Genomic DNA, 18,957 nt, shown 5'->3' with positions numbered 1-18,957 from the left:
TGTCGAGTGACTGTACAATAATCCTGGTAGCGAGTCCTAGGTCTCGCCACGGGTCGGGTTCTCATACGCGACCCAAACCCATTGACTTGCTCTCTTGGCTAGCTGGAGTCCTCAACTATCCACATCGTTTGATGTATATCCGAATTATCAGCCGAATCTTGTTTTGTAATATTTTTCGGATTTGTTGAATAATTTGCTCTACGATATGTTGTCCCCTTGGATGTTTTCGCTTGTTATTGGTTGTAAGCTGGCTTGATTTGTTGAGTAGACTCTGATATCCACGACCCCTACCAGAGCTCGATGGTCCTGTATTATCTCCCATAGAAGCTGGAGTATTTCAAGAATTGCTCCCAGCTGGGCAGTATGTAGGCCTATCCGGTGATGTTTCCACTGTGGTAGCGGTAGATCTTATATGAATATGCCCAATGGCTTGAGAGACACTCACATATGGTGGGAGCTGATGGGAGGTATGGAAAAGACACATTCACCGTATTGTGGAGAACCTTGTGCGCAGATCGTGTGGCTGGAAATAGTAGCAATTTCCGAGTTTGGTAGGATCAGTGTTCACTTCGTTCTTGTGTGGAAATCGACACAAACGATCCAACTGTGGTAGAAAAGGTCATGAACATCTAGGGGAGCATCTGTCTATATTCGGATAGTCGGTCATTCTCTATCACCAACGCATATTAATAAGAATATCCTTAGTCATGTGAAATGGGCTATATGCGATTATTTATTTGTACAATCTACAGAGACAGTGGCCAATGAGAAAGAATTTCTTAAGGAGATTGATATTCAATGGAAGACTACGCTAGCTGATTAGTATAGTGTTATTACTGCACGATCTATTGAAGTAAAAGACTATGAATGGGCCCGTTTTAAGCGAACATATCAATTCCAAAAGCTTTTACTTTATATAGAATCTGAATGGCTTCACAGTCAAACAGAAAGGGCTTTTCTCCGCTGCTATACAAACACCTATCTATATTTTGGTCAGCTAGCTATATCTTGTAGTGAGGGATCTCACTGGTAAATTAAACAAGATCTCCAAAGCTCTTTAGGTAATCTACTAAATATAGTCAGATCAATTGAGCGTACAATCACTAATCATTATCTTCAGATTGAGCAAGCACTTGCAGATGAGTGTATTCAGGTATCTAGTGATCTACGGGCTGAACTACTATTCCACAATGTTATTCATTATATTTCAACCTACGCGCTGAATAAGGTGCTTAGTATACAAAATCACTATCTACCAATAGGCCCAGAAAAGCCACCAATTGAACGTTATACGGGGATTACTACTAAAATATTAGGAATCCCTTGTATTCATGTCATTCTACACTATCGTGTATCTAGGGAGCCACTGCCTATCTCAACCTTCCATTCTCAGTGGCTAATATCACGGGATGATCCGCCTGAGCCGATTGATCTATCTAATCTAGCTCCAGATCCACCAATTGAATGGCCTTATCTACTGGAACCACTGGTTATACGGGCACGTGGGAGGCCTAGAGGTTCTAGAAATCGAGAGATCTCAGGCTTTGAACGGACTGAGCAAGCGCTCCGGCAGCAAGGTGCTCAGGTAGGCGCTCAGGCAGGCACTCAGGCAGGCAATAATCCTATTATAGTAGAAGATCCTTCCTAAATAGGAAAGATCAAAAGCTTCAAAGCCATCAAGTAGGCCAATATACAGTATTACCAATACACGGTATATCGCCTTCCTATCATGGTTTAGCGTCTCGTCCAAATAATACATCCCTATATTTAACGGCCGTGGTTCACCGCTGAGGCATGTGACCCACCATCCACTATTGGGGCAAAGGCCGCCAGAAACTTTCAAAATATAAAAAGAACATACAACAGCCGGGATTCGCTGGTGGTCACCCACCCAACTACTAACCGGCCGGCGTGTGGCTTAAACGCGGCCAGAAGTCGGGTGGCTGCCGCCCGGGTGAGCTAGCGGGTGAGCCGCTTTATGGTCGCGCGACCTGGGGTGAGCTTGGGTGAGTGCACAATAGATGGGGTGAGCCGCTCACCCCTCTTGCTTACCCCGTCACCTAGTTAAAAACTTTAACACCCACTAACTACTATATGAGATTGGACATTGGCTAATTTATTAGAGCTTTAAACACCGGAGCTCTTGGCAGCTGTCATAGCCAATGAAGAGCTTGCAATATATTGCTGCCTGGATAGGCAGTATTGACATGAGTTAATCAGGAGTTAGGATTTGGAAATAGTATTGTCTATTATAATAAATAATACAAAACACCTGTCTATCTTACTATCAACCCCTCACTTTTGCAGTAGGGGTTGGCAACACCTCAGTCAATCCCACCTATATTATGGCCTAGGAGGCACTGCAGGCATACGCTGCGGTTAGTGGTTTGGCCAAGCCCTTGAAGAATACTGCGGATGATATACTGGCCTGATTGTTACACCGGTTGGGCGCAGATGATGATAGTGGCTTGACTGTCAGATAGAATCACAAAGTCGCCGGTGGCTGCATCGCTAATGCCAGTGCTATGCCGATTTCCACTAACTGACCCCTTTGTAAGACTTCAGGGTGGGCTGGTTCTCCTGTGTATACTTATATATTTGTCTCCCTATTAACTGGTAGGTATAGGAATGCTCTCGTCTACCACGGCCAATGCGCCGATGCCTCCCTTGTAGCCGTTACAATTAGTGTAGACCTTGTAGCAGTTTGGGGCAGATGGTTGTGTTGTTGAATCACCTCTCTTATATTCGCGATAGTGATTTCTGGTGGCTCTCACCGTAGGGACACGACCATTGGCTGGATTGTCTCCAAGCAGAGTAGCTACAGGTCCTCCTCGGAGGCCTGGGCAACGCGCTTTGAAGTGGTTGGACAGTAACCTGCCTCCACACAAGCGTTGAATATGCCCGATGCTGGTAGCAAGAGATATGACTTAAGTAAACGTCAATATAACCGTACTGCACCCATCATACAATGACTAACCATGTATTACTTCCTCTGAGTTCAGCTGCAATAATCAATATTATTTAATAAAATATTGAAGGTCTGACTAAATAAATAATCTGCATACTGTACTTCTATGAGCATTGTGCTGAGGTTTCTTGAGTTTGATCATAATATTCCGCTTCAAAGGGTCCTGAAGTTGTTTAGAGGGCAGCTTTTGTCTTTCTTATTATTCGGTTCACTAGGCCCCTGCTGGCACTCTCTTGGCATATAACTCTCCCAGTCTAGAGAGATTTCGGGCTAATATTTCCTTAGTAGTCGTATAATATCCCAATGCCCATGCCTCCGAGCTAAGCAATATAGGGTGTCACCATTGATGTCAGCAACGTTTGGATTGCCGTGTGCCCCTAAAAGAAGGCGCACAACATTAGCATGGCATCAAGTAGCAGCCCAGAATATGGGAGGTCTTGCTGCAATGGATTTGGCGTTGACATTCATTTGATTTGTTTGGAGAAGTAAGTTGACAATTTCTACCTGCCCATTTGAAGCAGCAATCCAGAGTGGCGTGGTAACTTGAACCAGCATGTCCTCGATTATATAGAAGATACGGAACATGTCTTCATGGAATTACAGTAGAGCTTGTTAGATTTTTCCTGCCACTGGAGTGCGGCTCCTAAGGTAACTAGCATTGTATACAAGATTGTCTAGCTGTTAACAAATGACTGTAGATACCCTCTTCAATTGTTGAAAGCGAGAAGAGAGTCTTTCGATACTGGATAAAATACCACCATGACGGAGTATTTCATGGTCCACTGGAGTGATCTCTTCAGTAATAGGGTCAAGAGAACACTGGGAAAATTATTATATTTTTTCCAAAGTCAGAAATAGAGGGGGAGACGAAGAGATGGGAACTTCCAACAGTAAAGCCCTGATAAATTTAGACAATTGTGGAGACAGGCCTGTTGGAAGATAAGGTGACTTTTAAATGTTTCAAAGGTCTAGATCATAAACTCAAGTACATGCTTCCGTTGCGAGCCCGAAAGGGGTCGCAGGTTCGAGATATGTAGACACAATAAAACTAGCCAGGACCTCAATATTAGTCTTAGAAGTGTTTCTTGGTAAAAGAGCTGTAGTTAAATGTGGGCCTAAAATGTCTGAACTGGTCCAATTGTAAGAAATATATAGTTTGGCTGTATAAAGGACTATTGTATTCTAATATAGGACAAAGTGTGAACTAGAAATCTTGCAATTGGCTCTCGGGTACAAGATATCTTTGTCAAGAATGTGTTATTGACTGATTTCCCAATGTACTTACTCTCTTGGCCCTATTATTGTCCGTCTATAGTAGTTCATGGTCATACATATCACACCATCGCCCCTTTGTATGTAGTAAACCATCGAATATAATACTGCTGTTTCTCTAAGCAGTAATCTCAGGTATGATTCTCCTTTACTAATTCTGTAGTTGATGTATACAAGCAGTATAATAAGAATATTAGCCACAGCTGTACATGCTAGTTGAGATTTGAAGCTTATCTCATCTAAGTTCAGCTAATAAGTGTATTCAACTCGCATAATTTAAATGTCGAACCAAGCAACATATAACACTCTCATTTCTCACTTGGTAAAAATGTCAAAGAAGGTCTAATATATCTTCGATAGCATCTCAGAAATGCACGAACTCCCTATACTTCTCAGTACCAATGATGACTGGATCCTGCGTTTTACCGTGGCATGTTTGAACAGTTGGTGCTGTTAGGGATGAGCTGTATGGTTGGAGGTGAGGTTGGCTCTCTTGGGCGGCTTTCAGTATCGCAAGCCCAACAGCACTCAGGACCAGTATCCTGTGACCCCCCCTCCTTAAAGTCATCTGTAGGTAGCGTACTGTTTCTTCACGTGCGTTCAATGTGGATCGAAGGGTGGACATCGACTCGCGTTGCCACTTATTCTCAAGGAGAACGTGCTGAATATTCTAAGAGCTAGGATTATTGTGTTTAATTTAAACTATGGCCAGTAGCAAAGACTTGTTAACCAGGCGCTGTTTCTCCAGATGAATTTCCAAGTCATCTGCTCTTTTTTACTTCTTTATTAGGTCTTGACTTAAAAGATATTGATGTTCTGTAACATGGTCAAGGGCGGACTCTTGCTGCAGTCTTGTTCTTTCCAAGTCTTCAATAATTGTTCCCATATATGCGCAATGGTAGCGGGTTTGGTTGTACGCAACCTGGCCCTCCTTTGGCCTGCGCTCTAATTCTTCGACCCATTCCCTCGCTTCACCAAGCGCTACCTAGGCACATCGCTGCCCTATTCCACCCCCTTCAGATGAATTAGTACTGCGTCATCAGATAATTTCATATGCATGAGGAAGCTGAAAATCAGCGAGGAATTGGACGTACATTCCAGGAGGCGATCCTACCCCAATGTAGCATGACATTGATGTTTGACCCTTACAGAAACTATTTTCCTAATTGCAGTAGAATGCGCGTTTTCGGTGTTGAATGAGCCCAATTTGTTGCTATGCCTTGTTTGGCTTTGCGCCTGGCCTAGCTGCTACCTGAGATTCCATGGTTGGCTATGTAGAAGAAAAGACTCAATATCGTGTGTAAGGAAATCACCATGGAACTTTCCAAATTTTAAATATCCATCGGAAGACATGAGGAAATATATTGTTGATTCAATTCGCAATGTCGGTGAATAAGCACTAATCAGTGTTCTAAATTATTTCCAAGTTGGGAAAGACTGTTATTAGAATGAAGGAATCACGCTCAGGCTGATTCCAGAGCACGCAAGGGAGGGGCAAAATTATGGTGGTATGAGAAAGAAAGATGGCTCGTGAACTATCCCTCTATAGGGCTCACATCAACCAGCCATTGCGAGTTGCTCGAGTTAGAGCACGTTTGGCATGAAGCGCCCTTACCTTGGAAGGGTTGCATTCCTGGAGGTACTATATGCAACGTCGATATATCCGACTGTAAAAGCCGTGTTGGTACTTGGGCCACCGGAGATATACTACGTTGCACAGAGAAAAGCCGCAGATATTTAGGGTCCCTTCAGCTCAACCACCCTAGCAAGTCGCATCGGTACAAGATATCCAAGCTTTGAAAAATCACTCGTCACGGCAAGATGAATAATGAACGAAAAATCATCGATATCCGGTCTTCCAAAGTGGAAGACACCATATACCAACAAATAATGGACAGCATCCGGAAGGAAACTCGCACACTCCCCATTCTCATTCTTTATAGTACTGAAGGGTTGCAACACTGGAATACTCATTCCCATGCGCCAGATTACTACCCCAGACATGAAGAGCTGCATATTCTCAATACTCAGGCTCAAAGCATAGCGGAATCCATAGAAAATGAAACCGCTATTGTGGACCTTGGAAGCGCGTAAGTACCGGTCATTCGAGATAGACGGGTTTTAATAGTAACGCTGGTTGGTTAACAATCGCCCATCGCCTAATGTAATAGGAGCCTCGACAAAGTGATCGTCCTACTCGATGCACTGGAGAAGCAGAAAAAGAATGTCACTTATTATGCCCTGGACCTAAGCCACTCAGGGCTGGTGTCGACTCTCAAGACGATACCGATGGGAAGGTATAATCACGTCCGTTGCGCTGGCCTTCACGGCTCATTCGAGGATGGGCTTGAATGGATAAAAACAGATCCCGAGGTTCGAGGCCTGCCGCACTGTGTGCTTTTCCTTGGCTCAACGATTGGCAACTTCTCCAGAAAAAATGCTGCCAGCTTCCTGGCAAATGTAGCAGCCACTTCACTATCTGCGCAACCCAATAAGAGCTCCATTCTTATTGGAATTGACTCTTGCAAGGTACCCATCAAGGTACTGCGAGCATACACGTCGGAGGGCGTAGTACCTTTCACCATGTCGGGCCTCAGGTACGCGAGCTCGATCCTGGCGGAGAACAATACATCAGATGGTTCTAGGACCGAGGTCTTTGAAGTTAATGACTGGTACTATCTGAGCGAATGGAACCAAATCCTCGGTCGGCACGAGGCGTCGTATACACCGCGGACGAGAGATATCCGGTTAGGATCGCCATTGCAGGATGTGGTAGTCCGAAAAGGGGAGAAAATTCGTTTTGGCTATAGCCACAAATACGACAAAGGCGAACGAGAGCAGCTGTTTGCAGGTGCAGGCGTAACAGCAGTGAATTCCTGGACCGACCCAACCTGCGATCTAGGTAAATCGCCCTCAAGTCCTAATTAATATGGCCCTATCTAATTCTATTTTATCGACAGCGTTTTACCGGCTCAAGATCCTAGGGCATGAGGCCGAAGACGGAAGTGGCCTCCAAGAGTGATCCGTACGCATCAGTCTCTCATACAAGTCGCCCAAGTATCACATACTTGGCGGTTTAGTTGGTTTCTTAGACTAGATTATTCGAATATGGTGAATTGTATTTGAAAGATAATATGCTGTGCTAGTTCTAAATACCTGTGTAAAGGGTACTAGCTGAATACACAAAAATAATAGAGAAAGCACAATTACAACTATAGGGTTAGACGTGGATGAATTCCATATCCTGAACAACCTCATAGGTAACAACCTGAGTAACCTATGAGCTGGACTGATGTATGCAGAAAACCTGACTGTATGACCCCGCCCAAGGGACTAGTTGGTTAATGAACATGCAAGGCCAGGATTACTGGTGTAACTAACCTCGCCGGGAGTTGCTTGCTATATGCAATGAACTGCTGCATCTTTGTTCGTTATCAGTGGGGGCTACAGGTTCTCCCTGCAAGGTTTACACTTTCAGCTCGATAGCACAGATGACCGAGATGGGCCAATTGCACTCGCTCGTACCCTTGCTTCCGTACATGTAAGGGAGCAAAAGTGCATTCCAGAATTCACCGTGTGAGCGTCTGCTACGGTATTTCTACGACCTAGTACCCAAAGGTCAGTTATCGCTTGTACCGAGAATTAAGACTCGTCCTGCAGATACGATGTCAGCCATAATCTGTGTAACCGCGATAGTTATAGCACCGGCTTTCTTGACTGGCTTATTGTTTTATCGGTACTACATTAAAGATCCTCTGCGGTCTGTCCCAGGTCCCTTCTTGGCCTCCTGGTCAAGGTTATGGCTACTACGTCAAGTATACAGTGGTCAGCTACATATCTCGGATATCAAAGCCCACGAGAAATATGGTCCGTATCTCTTTGTTGGTCTGAATGCAGTCATGCTGCATACTGATCAAACCTAAAGGACCGATATACCGCGCAGCACCGAACTATGTTATCGTCAATGATCCCAAATACATTCATGAGTCCCACAAGTGGAATCGTTCAGACTGGTTTATTACCCTCGACCCTCAGGTTGGGTTACAGAGCGTGGGTACAGCGAGAACTATGAGTCAACATAACTTCCAACGGAGAAGAATTGCGCCAGCGGTACGTACTCTAGCCCCAGCTCGCTCGCCAAATCCCACACCAAGGACTGCACATCTAAACCTTGGCTTTAAACATAGTATAATCTCGATTCGACCTACAAGATGGAGCAGAGACTAGACATTTCGATCCTAGAGTTTATCCAAACATTAAATATTCGATTTGCCATGACCGGAAAGGTCTGCGACCTCTCTGACTATATCCATTTTTGTAAGTCCATGCATGATCACGTGGTAGATATTGGTTGGCACAGCAAGAGCTAATGCTGGTTCTTCACCTGCACACAAGTTGCATTCGACACCATCATGGACTTGGCATTTAGTGACCGTGTTGGATTTGTCAAAGAAGGCCGAGATGTCAATAATATAATCGAATCATTGACCGCGCTCTTTGGTGTAACCCGGATCATGACAACATTTCCTGAACTGCAAAAGCTTATCAATCACAAATGGGTCACCCCGTTTTTGGGCTCGAAGCCCTCTGATGACTACGGTCCTGGCATGGTCCGAGGAGTGCGTTCTCCTACTTCTTGACTGCCTTTCATCGCTCACGCATTCAATAAAACCAGATGGCGATAAAAGAAGTCGAACGAAGACTCGAAGGCAATACTACGACAGTAGCCAATGATCTGCTGTATAGATTCATGCAATACAAAGATGAGAATGGCAAGAGCATTCCTCGCCGGGACCTCGAAGTGGAGTCCTTTACGCCAGTGTCTGTCGCAGGCCTACATAACTTCCCCAAAGTTCCCCGGCGATCAGCTAATGAACTGGATGTAGGATTGCTGGTCCTGAATCCGTCGCCACTATCCTCCGGGTTGCAATTGTTTATATAATTTGTACTCCCCGTGTATACCGGAGGCTTATGGCTGAAATTGACGAAAAATGCCGTTCCGGCAGCCTCTCCACACCAGTGACGTACCGGGAAACCAAAGGCCTCCCGTTCCTATGCGCGGTTGTCAAAGAAGTCTTCAGAATTCATCCGCCTATTGGGTAAGCTGGCTATGTATCTTCTACTTCGTCTATTTAGCGGGGAGGCAAAAGGACCGTGATAACTGACGGTTGGCTCAGGACCCCCTTTCCTCGGACTGTACCGCCTCCCGGAGCAACCATCTGTGGCCACTTCCTTCCGGGAGGGTGCGATGTTGGTAAGTACATCTAGAGAGTGGCCTATTCTTCCCAATCACCTGGACTAACCGGCTGCAACTCGAGTAGGCTTCAGCATGTGGGCATTGGGACGTAACAAAACTGTATTTGGGGATGACGTAGATGCGTTCCGCCCCGAGAGATGGATGGACAGCAAGGAGAAAATTACCAGCTATGAGAAGGCAGACTTGGCATTTAGTGCAGGCTTAACAACCTGCCTTGGAAAGTACGTGTCACTGCCATGGCTACTGTAACACGTTAACTACTCGCCGCTGACATTCGTCTAGGCATATTGCACTCTTTGAGATTCAGAAGACTTTAGTTGAGGTGAGGCCATTTAGTCTTCCGCCTGCATTGCATTTTTCATCTCCCATGTGGAGACTGACACAGTTCTTAGTTGTTTCGGAACTTTGAGATCAACTTGGCAAACCCCTTCCAGCCTTGTATGACTAATAATATCTTGACATTTGTCGTACACAATATGCCGGTCCGTATAAATTCCAGACCTAAGGCAAATAGCCACATAACAATGTCTACTCAGAAGGACGATACTGCATAATCATCTTGTAGCAGTGAATAGCTGGGAGAATAGGTGTTCCAGGAATAGAGAAAAAAGGACGGGGCAAGTTTGTGTCTGAATCTAATAGTTGAGCTGACCGGTATCTGTGACTGGAATTATGCATCAGATAAATAGAGCTTATAAAATGCACTTGATAAACTTGAGTATATATTGGGGATGACTTAGGAACTAAAGATGTCCGGCGATTTGGTTTTAGGGAAGTGTAGAGAAGTACTCTTCGCATAAGATTGGACTACTTCTCAAACCCTTTATCCAAAATCTATAGACTACAGTCATTGCAGATGATTGGAAAAGCCTCACAAGGTTACTAAAGCAGTTATGATTCTTGATAATCAGTGCAGCCCCATAGATATTTAGGCGCATACTCCTGACCAGTGCATCTGGAATGTAACCTATTCCGCGTACCGATCCCGTACAACCCCGACCCAATAACACCATTGACCCTACCCGTGTCATAACTGCGGCCAACTAGACACTTACACAAGCATTTGAATGGTGGACATCTGTATTCTACAACTTAATCCTTCGCGATACCTACAACTCTGAGTCTTGTTCCATGGCTACCCTTTGGGGGATAAGCAACAAAGCAGTCCCTATCAGGACTAACGTCAGTGAGAGTAGTGTTGTATAGTTCAAAATCGAACCGCCGAATCAGTATCGCAAGACTTAGGTTGATCTGGCAGTAAGCGAGGCTATGGAAAAGCATGAAGTCAGTCCTTCAATTCAGGGCAAGCTGGATGATGAGACAACTATACTTGATTCCCGAACACTGTCTGCCTCCTCTCATGAATGAGGTCAGATATTTGTCTAATCTGAAACCCGCTTCGGTAGCCTTCAACCAGCGCTCAGGCTCGAATGCCAGACCATTAGGAAATAGCTGTTCGTTGGTGTGGACGAACCAACTGATCATGCTGACAGGGGTCTATGGGAGACAGTAAGTCCAGAAGTTCTTCAACGCCTATGTTTAATACTCGAGGGTGGCAACTTACTCCCGCAGGAATTCTCCAGTCCTTATATTGCAGATCCTCATGCGGGGCGATTCTGGGGCTCCGTGTGGTAATTCCTAGTTGAAGGCGGATACCCTCTCGTACGACTGCTGCCTATAGGATGCATTAGTGCGAATCTCTTGGTCAAAAATGCCCACCTGGATGAGCCTATACCATATATGGAAGTGACTCAAGCTCACTCCACGAAACAGGTGTTGTTGGCTTGGGCATAACAGTTCTCAGTTCCTCTCTCAACCTAATTAACTTGGCGTTATCATGAAGAAGGTGAAAGAGGCAGAGTTCAAGTGTCTATCCCAGGGTCAACGGAGGCCACAATAATTGCGGATGGACCTACTTTCGCAGAGGTCTCGCTTCCAGCGTGTATTAGATTCTGGGCCTCGCTATTTAATCTCCATGGTTCCTTCTCGTTAATAGGCAGGTCACTCTCCAGTATCGCAGAGAAGATCGTCCCAGGCGGTAGTGTTCCATCCCGGTATTGTTGGCATACTAAAGCAGTCTGCTGGTCAATCTGTTTTTGCCACCGGGTGAGAAGAGCCAATGTAGGTTTCAGGAAGGCGACAATGTTCGATGGGAGTACTTGAACCAAGCCATGAACCCAGGGGAAATGCCTTAAGAATGCCGCTTCCTCGTTCGCGGCAGCTAGAGTTGTTTTCCATTCTGAGCCCAAAACATCACTATCTAGGCACGGATAACTCTCGCCGTACGCGTAGTTAGAGATGATCTCAATAGTCAAACCCATTGCAGCACTACTGACAGTAATGACTTTTTTGCGTTCGATGCAGGTTTCCAAGTATGAACAGAGCCGATCGACTTTTTCCCGAATGAGTGGTTCAATGCTTCGGATAGATTTTTTGGAGAGAAAGGGGAGTAGTGCCGACGCTCTCCGGTGGTGGAGGTCGTGCTGGGTGGTCGAGAAGACAGAGCCCGGTGCAGCATCGAGCTTCACATATTCCTCATCTTTGTCCCGGCGCTTCCAGGATGGTGCGTAGATCTCGTCATAATATTCAGGGTCATTTATGTGAATTTCTCTAGGGTTAATTCGGACGATAGGGCCTTCGAAAAGTCATTTAAATCCCGGTGCTATGAGGGCTCCAGCTCACTGAGCACTTACCATATACCTGATGCATCCGCTCAATTTCCCAGAGAAACTTTCCTCCCTTTGCAAGGTCATAGTAGCACTCGTACCAACTCGTTAAGCCAGCCAGCTTGGGCCCGGGGAATCTAGCCAACGGATGAAAGACCAATCGGTACACTATCAGTCCCGTACAGTAGAGAAGCACTGTTATACAGAGAAGTGCATGCAGGCTGGTTTTCCCTAACGGGGTTTCAATTTCAAACATTGCGGAAGATTTGGTGATGATGGCGATTGTGTATAGACTCAGAGATACCAAGAGAATTATTGAATATGTACAAGAATCTAGGGGATGTTGTCCCGACTGGTATAGCTATAGGCGTTGGAAAACCGCTTTATAGTATTGTAGCAACGGCCCAATTCCCCAGCCAGTGGCGGTGAAGATACTAGCTTTTCCTTGCTTATCCAGTTATGTGTCTCATACTTTATGTGCCCCTAAATATCAGGTCCACGATATTCCCAAATGGATCCCTCACATGGAAGTCCTTCTATAGGACATAAAGGGGGTGCAGTTCAACCTGAGAGGTAAGCCTTACTTTGAAGGGATATATATGCACATTCTTCGTACAGCCACAAGGCCGTGAAGAGCCAGGGTGTTCAACCCGAGCCATGCCAATATCAGCGGAGAGGTATGCAGCATTCTCAATTTAGATGTAAGGGAAGCATATGCTTGCCTAGGTGGTGTACATACATGTCTGTCCTGACCTGGAAGCAAGGAGAACATGCTGAGCCACCCTTTAACACAAATTTGCTCTCATCTCTTTCTCTATATTGTATCTTTCTAACGAATATCAAATCATGAAAGAGGGATGCACTAGAACCGTGGGTATAAGACTCAAGGTATCTCTTTTTCGTTCGTAAGACGTCTTCACTTTCCACCAAATTGCTTTTACCCCCCTACAGGGTCCAGCATGTCGACAATTCAGTCCCTCTCTACGCTCCTTTCTCAAAAAGCGGGTATTCTTGCACGTGAGCTAAGGAAATTCAATCTTGATAATTATGTGTTTGAAGACGAGCATGCCCCTATTGAACTTCCACTTCTTAGCGCGGAGGGATCTAGTGCGAAAGCCGATGTCATCGCTGCCGCGGAACAGATAGTCCGCCTCGCAAGAGGACCACTGGGATATCTGCAAACCTATGCAAGCACGGTAAACTTTGCCGCCGATATAAAGTTAGAATGATTCAAAGCTGAGTCAAAACTAGGGAGTCGAGATCGGAACAATCAGGGCACTGGTAAAGCTCGGGATCCCGTCCATGATCCCACTTGGAGAATCCAAGTCATACCATGAGTTGGCATCCATGTCAGACGTATCTGTTGATGTATTGAAAAGATTGATCGGCCTCGCCAGGGTTTGCGGATTTCTGGCCGTGGACGACCAGGGCAATGTGAAGCACAATGCTATGTCATCTATATTTGTCAAAAACCAGCAAGCATCCGGAGGGGCTGCCTGGACCATGGAGGTTTATTCCAAGTCCTCCCCCGAGATCTATGAGTCTTTGCGGCTCAGCCCCAAAGGTGATGACCCCAGGGCTTGTGCAGTAAGTCTGGCATACCAGAAAGGCGACGTTCGCCCCACACTGTGGGAAATAAACGCTCGATCACCCACTTTGGACAGGCAATTTCATGAACTCATGGCTTCCAGCTGCTCCTCCTCAGTGGAATCAGTTGAGCATATTGTTAATGGATTTGACTGGGAAAGCATCAGCTCTCTTGTTGACGTGAGTATTCCTTCATATGCATAGCATGGTGTATCTTGTCTCTGAAGAGAGGTCGGATTAGGTCGGCGGCTCGATCGGACATACCTCCCTTGCTATCTCATCTCGTTATACGCACCTTAGATGCATTGTCCAGGACACCGAGAAGGCAATAAGTCAAGCCTCCGCAACAAACAAGGTGTTCTTCATGGAGCACGATTTCTTCCAGCCCCAGAAAGTAGTCGCCGATGCTTACCTTTACCGTTTCATACTTCATGATTGGTCCGACGAGGACGCAAAGCGTATCCTGGCTGCAGCGGTTGCCGGCCTGCGAAAGGGAGCGTGGTTGATTATTATGGATATGGTGGCCCCTGACCAAGGGACAGTACCTTTGTACATGGAGAAATACATCCGGACTCTCGATATTGCAATGTATGCTCTGCTTGCAGGCAAGGAGCGTTCTTTGCATCAATTCCAGTCCCTAGTTGCGGCCGTTGAACCTCAGCTGCGGTTTGAAGGTTGCTCTTGCCCTCCTGGAAGTGCTTTAAGCATCATGACCTGGAGGTACGAGGGTTGTCAGAAAATTGACAACGGAAATGGGACTCGCATGAATTAAGACACAGAATTTGCATGATACTTGCTTAGCATACGAAATAGGAGAATAATAGATAATTATCGTGGATAGATACTTTAGGGAAAAAACACAGAATGGACAAGATATGGATGCACCCTTGGTTCGAGCACCCTCGTTCCTTTCTATGGCCTAACCTGTCACCTGCTCTGATGTGGCCCCAGCCAACAGCCTGAAGCACCATCACTCTGAAAATACTCTAGTGGGCAGTTTGGGGACAATGCCCCAGCACCACAAGATCCAGGGCACTGTTCCCTTGCGTGGATTGGCAGAGCCAGTAATATACTAGAATATCCTTATACCCTAGTATGTGATTCACCAAGCCCCTCGTCCCATTTACTCGTCTGCTGATTGGTTGTAACCGGATCTGTAGCATACGGCCGGTTAGAGGAATATATTTAGAAGCTCAGGTGGCTCGCTTACTTGCAAAGGCGAGTGGGCCATCATTTCAACTCTTTCAGGAGACCTGGAAACGGGGTGTACATAGGTCATTTGACCTACCCGCGAGGGGCATGTTCCAACAATGGGTCACTCGAGCTTCTAAACGAGGTCAGCTCACCTTTGTGGTGTCAATAACCCCAAAGCGCGGCAAAAAAATCGACTTCGAAAATACAGCGACGTCGCTATAACTTCATAGAGAGAGTAGAGCTAAATCCATATTACGGCGAGGTTCTGGAAGACATGCTGCGTACTTGTCCATTCAGATCCACTTCCTCCAAACGTCTGTATCAAGCAGGTAATAGAGGCTTAGATAGCTCAGCAACGTGCCCGCAAACAACAGTACGAGACACGTATTATTAAAGTCCTAGAGGAGAAGGGGCAGCAGATTCAACAAACTCAGGCTACTCAGGCAGCTTCCCCGGCGGGTCTACTACCCCTAGCAGCGCAAAAAGCGTCCCAAACAAGTCTATCTCAGGGCTCCCAGGGTCACCGAGAACCCCCAAATCGGCAGTTTTCCACACACAGACCACACAGCAGAGCCGCATCTAAAACTACAAGACCTAACAAATCGGAAACTACATATGCAGATATCACAGCACTGCTAAACACGAAACCTAGAGGGCAACAATAGCAGACAGTCACATAAAAACGCTCTCAAAAGAACTCTGGGATCCAAATTTAGACAATGCAACCACCTCAGCTAAAAGCTGCGAAGCGGACCCCATTAGAGGCCCGTGAGTGGATATTCAGACGTGAGAATAGCCTTGAGGCACCTAAGCCAGAATGTGCGGATATTATAGAAGAGCGTAGGAGGGAATGAACTCATAGAGCCCAGAGTTGTCCGGTTGCAGGTGGTATGCCAGTGTAGGGTCCTTGAATGGGAACCTCAATCGTAACCGAATCAAATGTATGCACGAGAGTGCCCGCAAGTTCAGCAAGCCTTTTGGTGCCATAAGGACGTGGAAGGAGAGAATGGAGAAAGCTGGGTTCACCAATATTCATGAGGATATCTATAAGGTACTTAGTCCTCCCTTTGCTAAAACAAGTAGAGTATGTTTGCCAGTGAAACTGGTTTTGCTGGCCACTGTAAATGGGCTCCCAAGGATGAGTTATTGGTCGGCGAGCTCGTAGGACGGCTATTTCCGCTAGTTCTTGAGGAGAGATTTGGGGCGGAGTGTCGTTCCGAGCTCATATGGAAGAATATTTATCCGATTACAATGGCTAGCTGACATGTAGCTGCTTCACGCCCCACTAAGACGATGGCATTTCTACCCTCCCTGCATAGCTACAATAACATTTACGCACAAATCTGGCCTTCATTATTATTCCTCAAGCTGTGCGCGTCCTTAGGCTGCATGCAGCCTAAATCTGGCTTAGTAAATAGGCGGCGTGGATCCCTTCACAAAAGTGCACGTGATCATATTTATGGGGCGGTAGAGCCACCATGCGCTATGGTGGGCATGGGTATGATATTAGTGGCGGTTCCGATCACCCACCGGCTTAAGGCGGTGGGTGGTCGGCAGCGTAAAGGAATTTTCAGCGTACAGGAAGAAAATGAAGCAATTCGCATTATCACCACTAAATGCCTGTAGAATCAATAAAATAGAGTTTATTGCCTGATTCCTCTGCCAATCCTGTATCTGAGGCTGCAGATTTATTTCCTGATGGAGCCGGTGTAGCTCACGTGTAATGGGATTGATTGTCTTAAGGTCTAAATCTACTTTACAGAGATTCCTTGGTGTTGTGGTCAGGTCACGTGGTTGCTGCCTTAGGCTCCCATAGGCTCTGACATTTTCTGTATAGGGTGCTGGCGGGGGGTGACCGTAAGCCTTTAAATACGCCTTATTCGCCGCTTTCTTATTTTTTTCATTATCTTTGGCCTTCCTGTCCGCAATAGACCGATTCGCATCCTTTACACGTAGTATACCACTATCCCCGAGATGTTGAACCTCTTGCTTAGACTTTTTATGCCTTCGGGATGCCTGTGCGGTCTCAATTTACTCAAGAGTTGAATTCATAATAGTAAGCTGCTCGCATTGAAGTTTTCGCTGATGAAATAAGCGCTCAAGATAGCGCTCAATGCGAGGATTAATTGGTATATTGCTATTTAGAAGTTTAAATAGCTTCTTCTAATTCTTTTTAACTTGCTGAGCACTTTTTGGAGGTGTATTTTTAACACTGGAAGATAAAGGGTTCGGAGGAGGTGTATTCTCGCCATACACACGAAGATCAGGTACAGAGATCTCTGGTAGCGGTGGTAAAGCATTTTGAATCGCTTCAATAATTAAAGATCCATCTGTAGGGAAGGTACCGTGTTCTTTAAAGGAGTTATGAATAAGACGTGGATTGAAGGTCTTCTTCTGTACGGCAACAATATCACGCAGAAAATTAGCTTTATCTCCTGGAACTCCATACCACTGCGCGATGAGGTTATTCGCACTGCGAAAATGTGTTTTATATGTGAGAAAGGGCTTTCCATCAAGTGGTTGGCAGAAATAAGTTGTATGAGGCCGGAAGCAAAAGGGAAGGATCTCATAGGTCTCATAGAGTTAAAGAAATTCAACTGTTTTATGAGCTGTATGGCTCTTGAATGCATGACAAATAGCACATATTCTACTCCCCCTCTCCGCTGTCTTCTTCTCTCCGGCTAATAACAACACGTTAGGCTCGGATTATTCTCGTAAAAAGATTATATTCCTGCTGTTTTTGTATTACTAGCTAGGAAAGTAAAATTCTTAGACGGTATCTATAGCGGAATCATTTTATCCATTCTATGTTCTACTGTCCATGATCTGCACATTGATTATTTATCACCCTTCTGTTCAGATATCACAAATCATTTTGGAGGAATGGATTCAGGCCCCTAATATCAATTTAGCTTTCTAAGCTACAACCTTGGAGCGCAGGCAGGGTTGAATTGTAAATACTCATAATAACATTCCCATGTACGATGGATCTTGCCGTCATTGTAGTCTTTCGCCTAGGCACACGTCAGTTAGTCTCGAGTAATAGGCATAAGATCTTCATTCATCCGTACTAATGCCTCAACAAAGTAGTCCACCAATTCATCTTCCTCTTTCAGCCATTGCCGCTGGCGTGTTGTAATTGAGTCACACGAGAAGGTTTGGGCACGATCGAAATCAATCCAGAGAACCCTATCTGAATCCTCTTGAACCATCATATTCCGCGGAAACGGATCTCCATGATAGACCCCAGCTTTATGTATCTCCTCGAGAATCTTACGGATTTTCTGAGTCCTTGCCATTGAGAAGGTAGATAGGTCAATCCGATGAAGGTTTGGCACATATTCGAGTAAAATGGCTTTGGGAGGTAACCGGTCGTTGAGAAATTCCTTCAAGTATGGCGACCATTCAACAGCGTCGATGTTCTCTATCAGGCCGTAGAGATCGGGGACATATCCCTTGTCACATACCCCACGGGCTTTCAGACGAATATAGGCTTGGCTTTCGCACCTAAAGACATCGACTTCGCGGTCTCTGGGGTCAGCGTAAGATGTTTCAGCACTGTGGTACTAGGGACATGTTAGATATTAGATGTTTAGGATGATTTCCCGGTCGCATACCACTTTCATAATACAGTCTTTACCGCGCCAACAGGTACGGAAGATACGCGAGGACTCGGAGCTCCTAATCTGCTCAATATATTCTATCGCTGACAAATTGATTTCCATGATGCTTGCGAAAATTGGACCACACCTTGATTAACACAAGGGTCATGAGATACAATAATTATATAAGAGAGATGCGGAAAGAGATGTGGAACTCAAGGTGCGCCTACACTATACCTATTCTGGAAAGGAGCCATGCAAAGCAAAAGTACCCGGCCGTTACAGTGGGCCTGCATGGGATGGTTACAGCCATAGATATGTCTGGGTGGGGCAGCTATTAGAAAGGCTATAGAGAAAAGGGAATAGCTGCCCCACCCAGTGTGTACAACCAACATTACGTAGATCCACGTA

General features: G+C 45.6%; 6 protein-coding genes across 6 annotated transcripts; 3 read left to right on the top strand and 3 right to left on the bottom strand.

Moving 5' to 3' along the window:
• Positions 1-1,298: 1,298 nt before the first annotated feature.
• Positions 1,299-1,893, bottom strand: BDW43DRAFT_284044 (uncharacterized protein). The gene has a single exon (XM_032042808.1). It carries the CDS (start codon positions 1,757-1,759, stop codon positions 1,538-1,540), a length of 222 nt encoding a protein of 73 aa, XP_031897639.1. The 5' UTR covers positions 1,760-1,893; the 3' UTR covers positions 1,299-1,537.
• A 4,168-nt stretch (positions 1,894-6,061) lies between these two features.
• Positions 6,062-7,262, top strand: fgaMT (4-dimethylallyltryptophan methyltransferase easF; the record flags this gene model as incomplete). The annotated part of the gene is made up of 3 exons (XM_032045189.1): positions 6,062-6,330; positions 6,412-7,142; positions 7,201-7,262. 3 exons carry the CDS (start codon positions 6,062-6,064, stop codon positions 7,260-7,262), a joined length of 1,062 nt encoding a protein of 353 aa, XP_031897638.1.
• Positions 7,263-7,905: 643 nt separating this feature from the next.
• On the top strand, positions 7,906-10,123 carry BDW43DRAFT_321054 (cytochrome P450; the record flags this gene model as incomplete). The annotated part of the gene is made up of 10 exons (XM_032049242.1): positions 7,906-8,107; positions 8,166-8,350; positions 8,428-8,557; positions 8,636-8,859; positions 8,916-9,061; positions 9,127-9,339; positions 9,418-9,494; positions 9,562-9,718; positions 9,780-9,819; positions 9,890-10,123. 10 exons carry the CDS (start codon positions 7,906-7,908, stop codon positions 10,049-10,051), a joined length of 1,536 nt encoding a protein of 511 aa, XP_031897637.1. The 3' UTR covers positions 10,052-10,123.
• A 466-nt stretch (positions 10,124-10,589) lies between these two features.
• Positions 10,590-12,419, bottom strand: BDW43DRAFT_302127 (cytochrome P450; the record flags this gene model as incomplete). The annotated part of the gene is made up of 6 exons (XM_032045188.1): positions 10,590-10,764; positions 10,828-10,994; positions 11,062-11,172; positions 11,233-11,367; positions 11,414-12,132; positions 12,191-12,419. The coding sequence occupies 6 exons, from the start codon at positions 12,417-12,419 to the stop codon at positions 10,590-10,592; spliced, it is 1,536 nt and encodes a 511-aa protein (XP_031897636.1).
• Positions 12,420-13,122: 703 nt separating this feature from the next.
• BDW43DRAFT_313609 (O-methyltransferase-domain-containing protein) lies at positions 13,123-14,522 on the top strand (the record flags this gene model as incomplete). The annotated part of the gene is made up of 3 exons (XM_032047646.1): positions 13,123-13,359; positions 13,415-13,930; positions 13,992-14,522. 3 exons carry the CDS (start codon positions 13,123-13,125, stop codon positions 14,520-14,522), a joined length of 1,284 nt encoding a protein of 427 aa, XP_031897635.1.
• A 3,203-nt stretch (positions 14,523-17,725) lies between these two features.
• Positions 17,726-18,705, bottom strand: BDW43DRAFT_284040 (uncharacterized protein). The gene is made up of 4 exons (XM_032042807.1): positions 18,562-18,705; positions 18,016-18,510; positions 17,906-17,958; positions 17,726-17,841 (listed from the first exon to the last, which is right to left on the bottom strand). Exons 1-4 carry the CDS (start codon positions 18,667-18,669, stop codon positions 17,808-17,810), a joined length of 690 nt encoding a protein of 229 aa, XP_031897634.1. The 5' UTR covers positions 18,670-18,705; the 3' UTR covers positions 17,726-17,807.
• Positions 18,706-18,957: the final 252 nt, after the last annotated feature.

Source organism: Aspergillus alliaceus (genome assembly GCF_009176365.1).
Source record: "Aspergillus alliaceus strain CBS 536.65 unplaced genomic scaffold BDW43scaffold_39, whole genome shotgun sequence".
Classification (NCBI taxonomy): Eukaryota; Fungi; Ascomycota; class Eurotiomycetes; order Eurotiales; family Aspergillaceae; genus Aspergillus; species Aspergillus alliaceus.
This window is presented reverse-complemented; position numbering and strand designations above follow the sequence as displayed.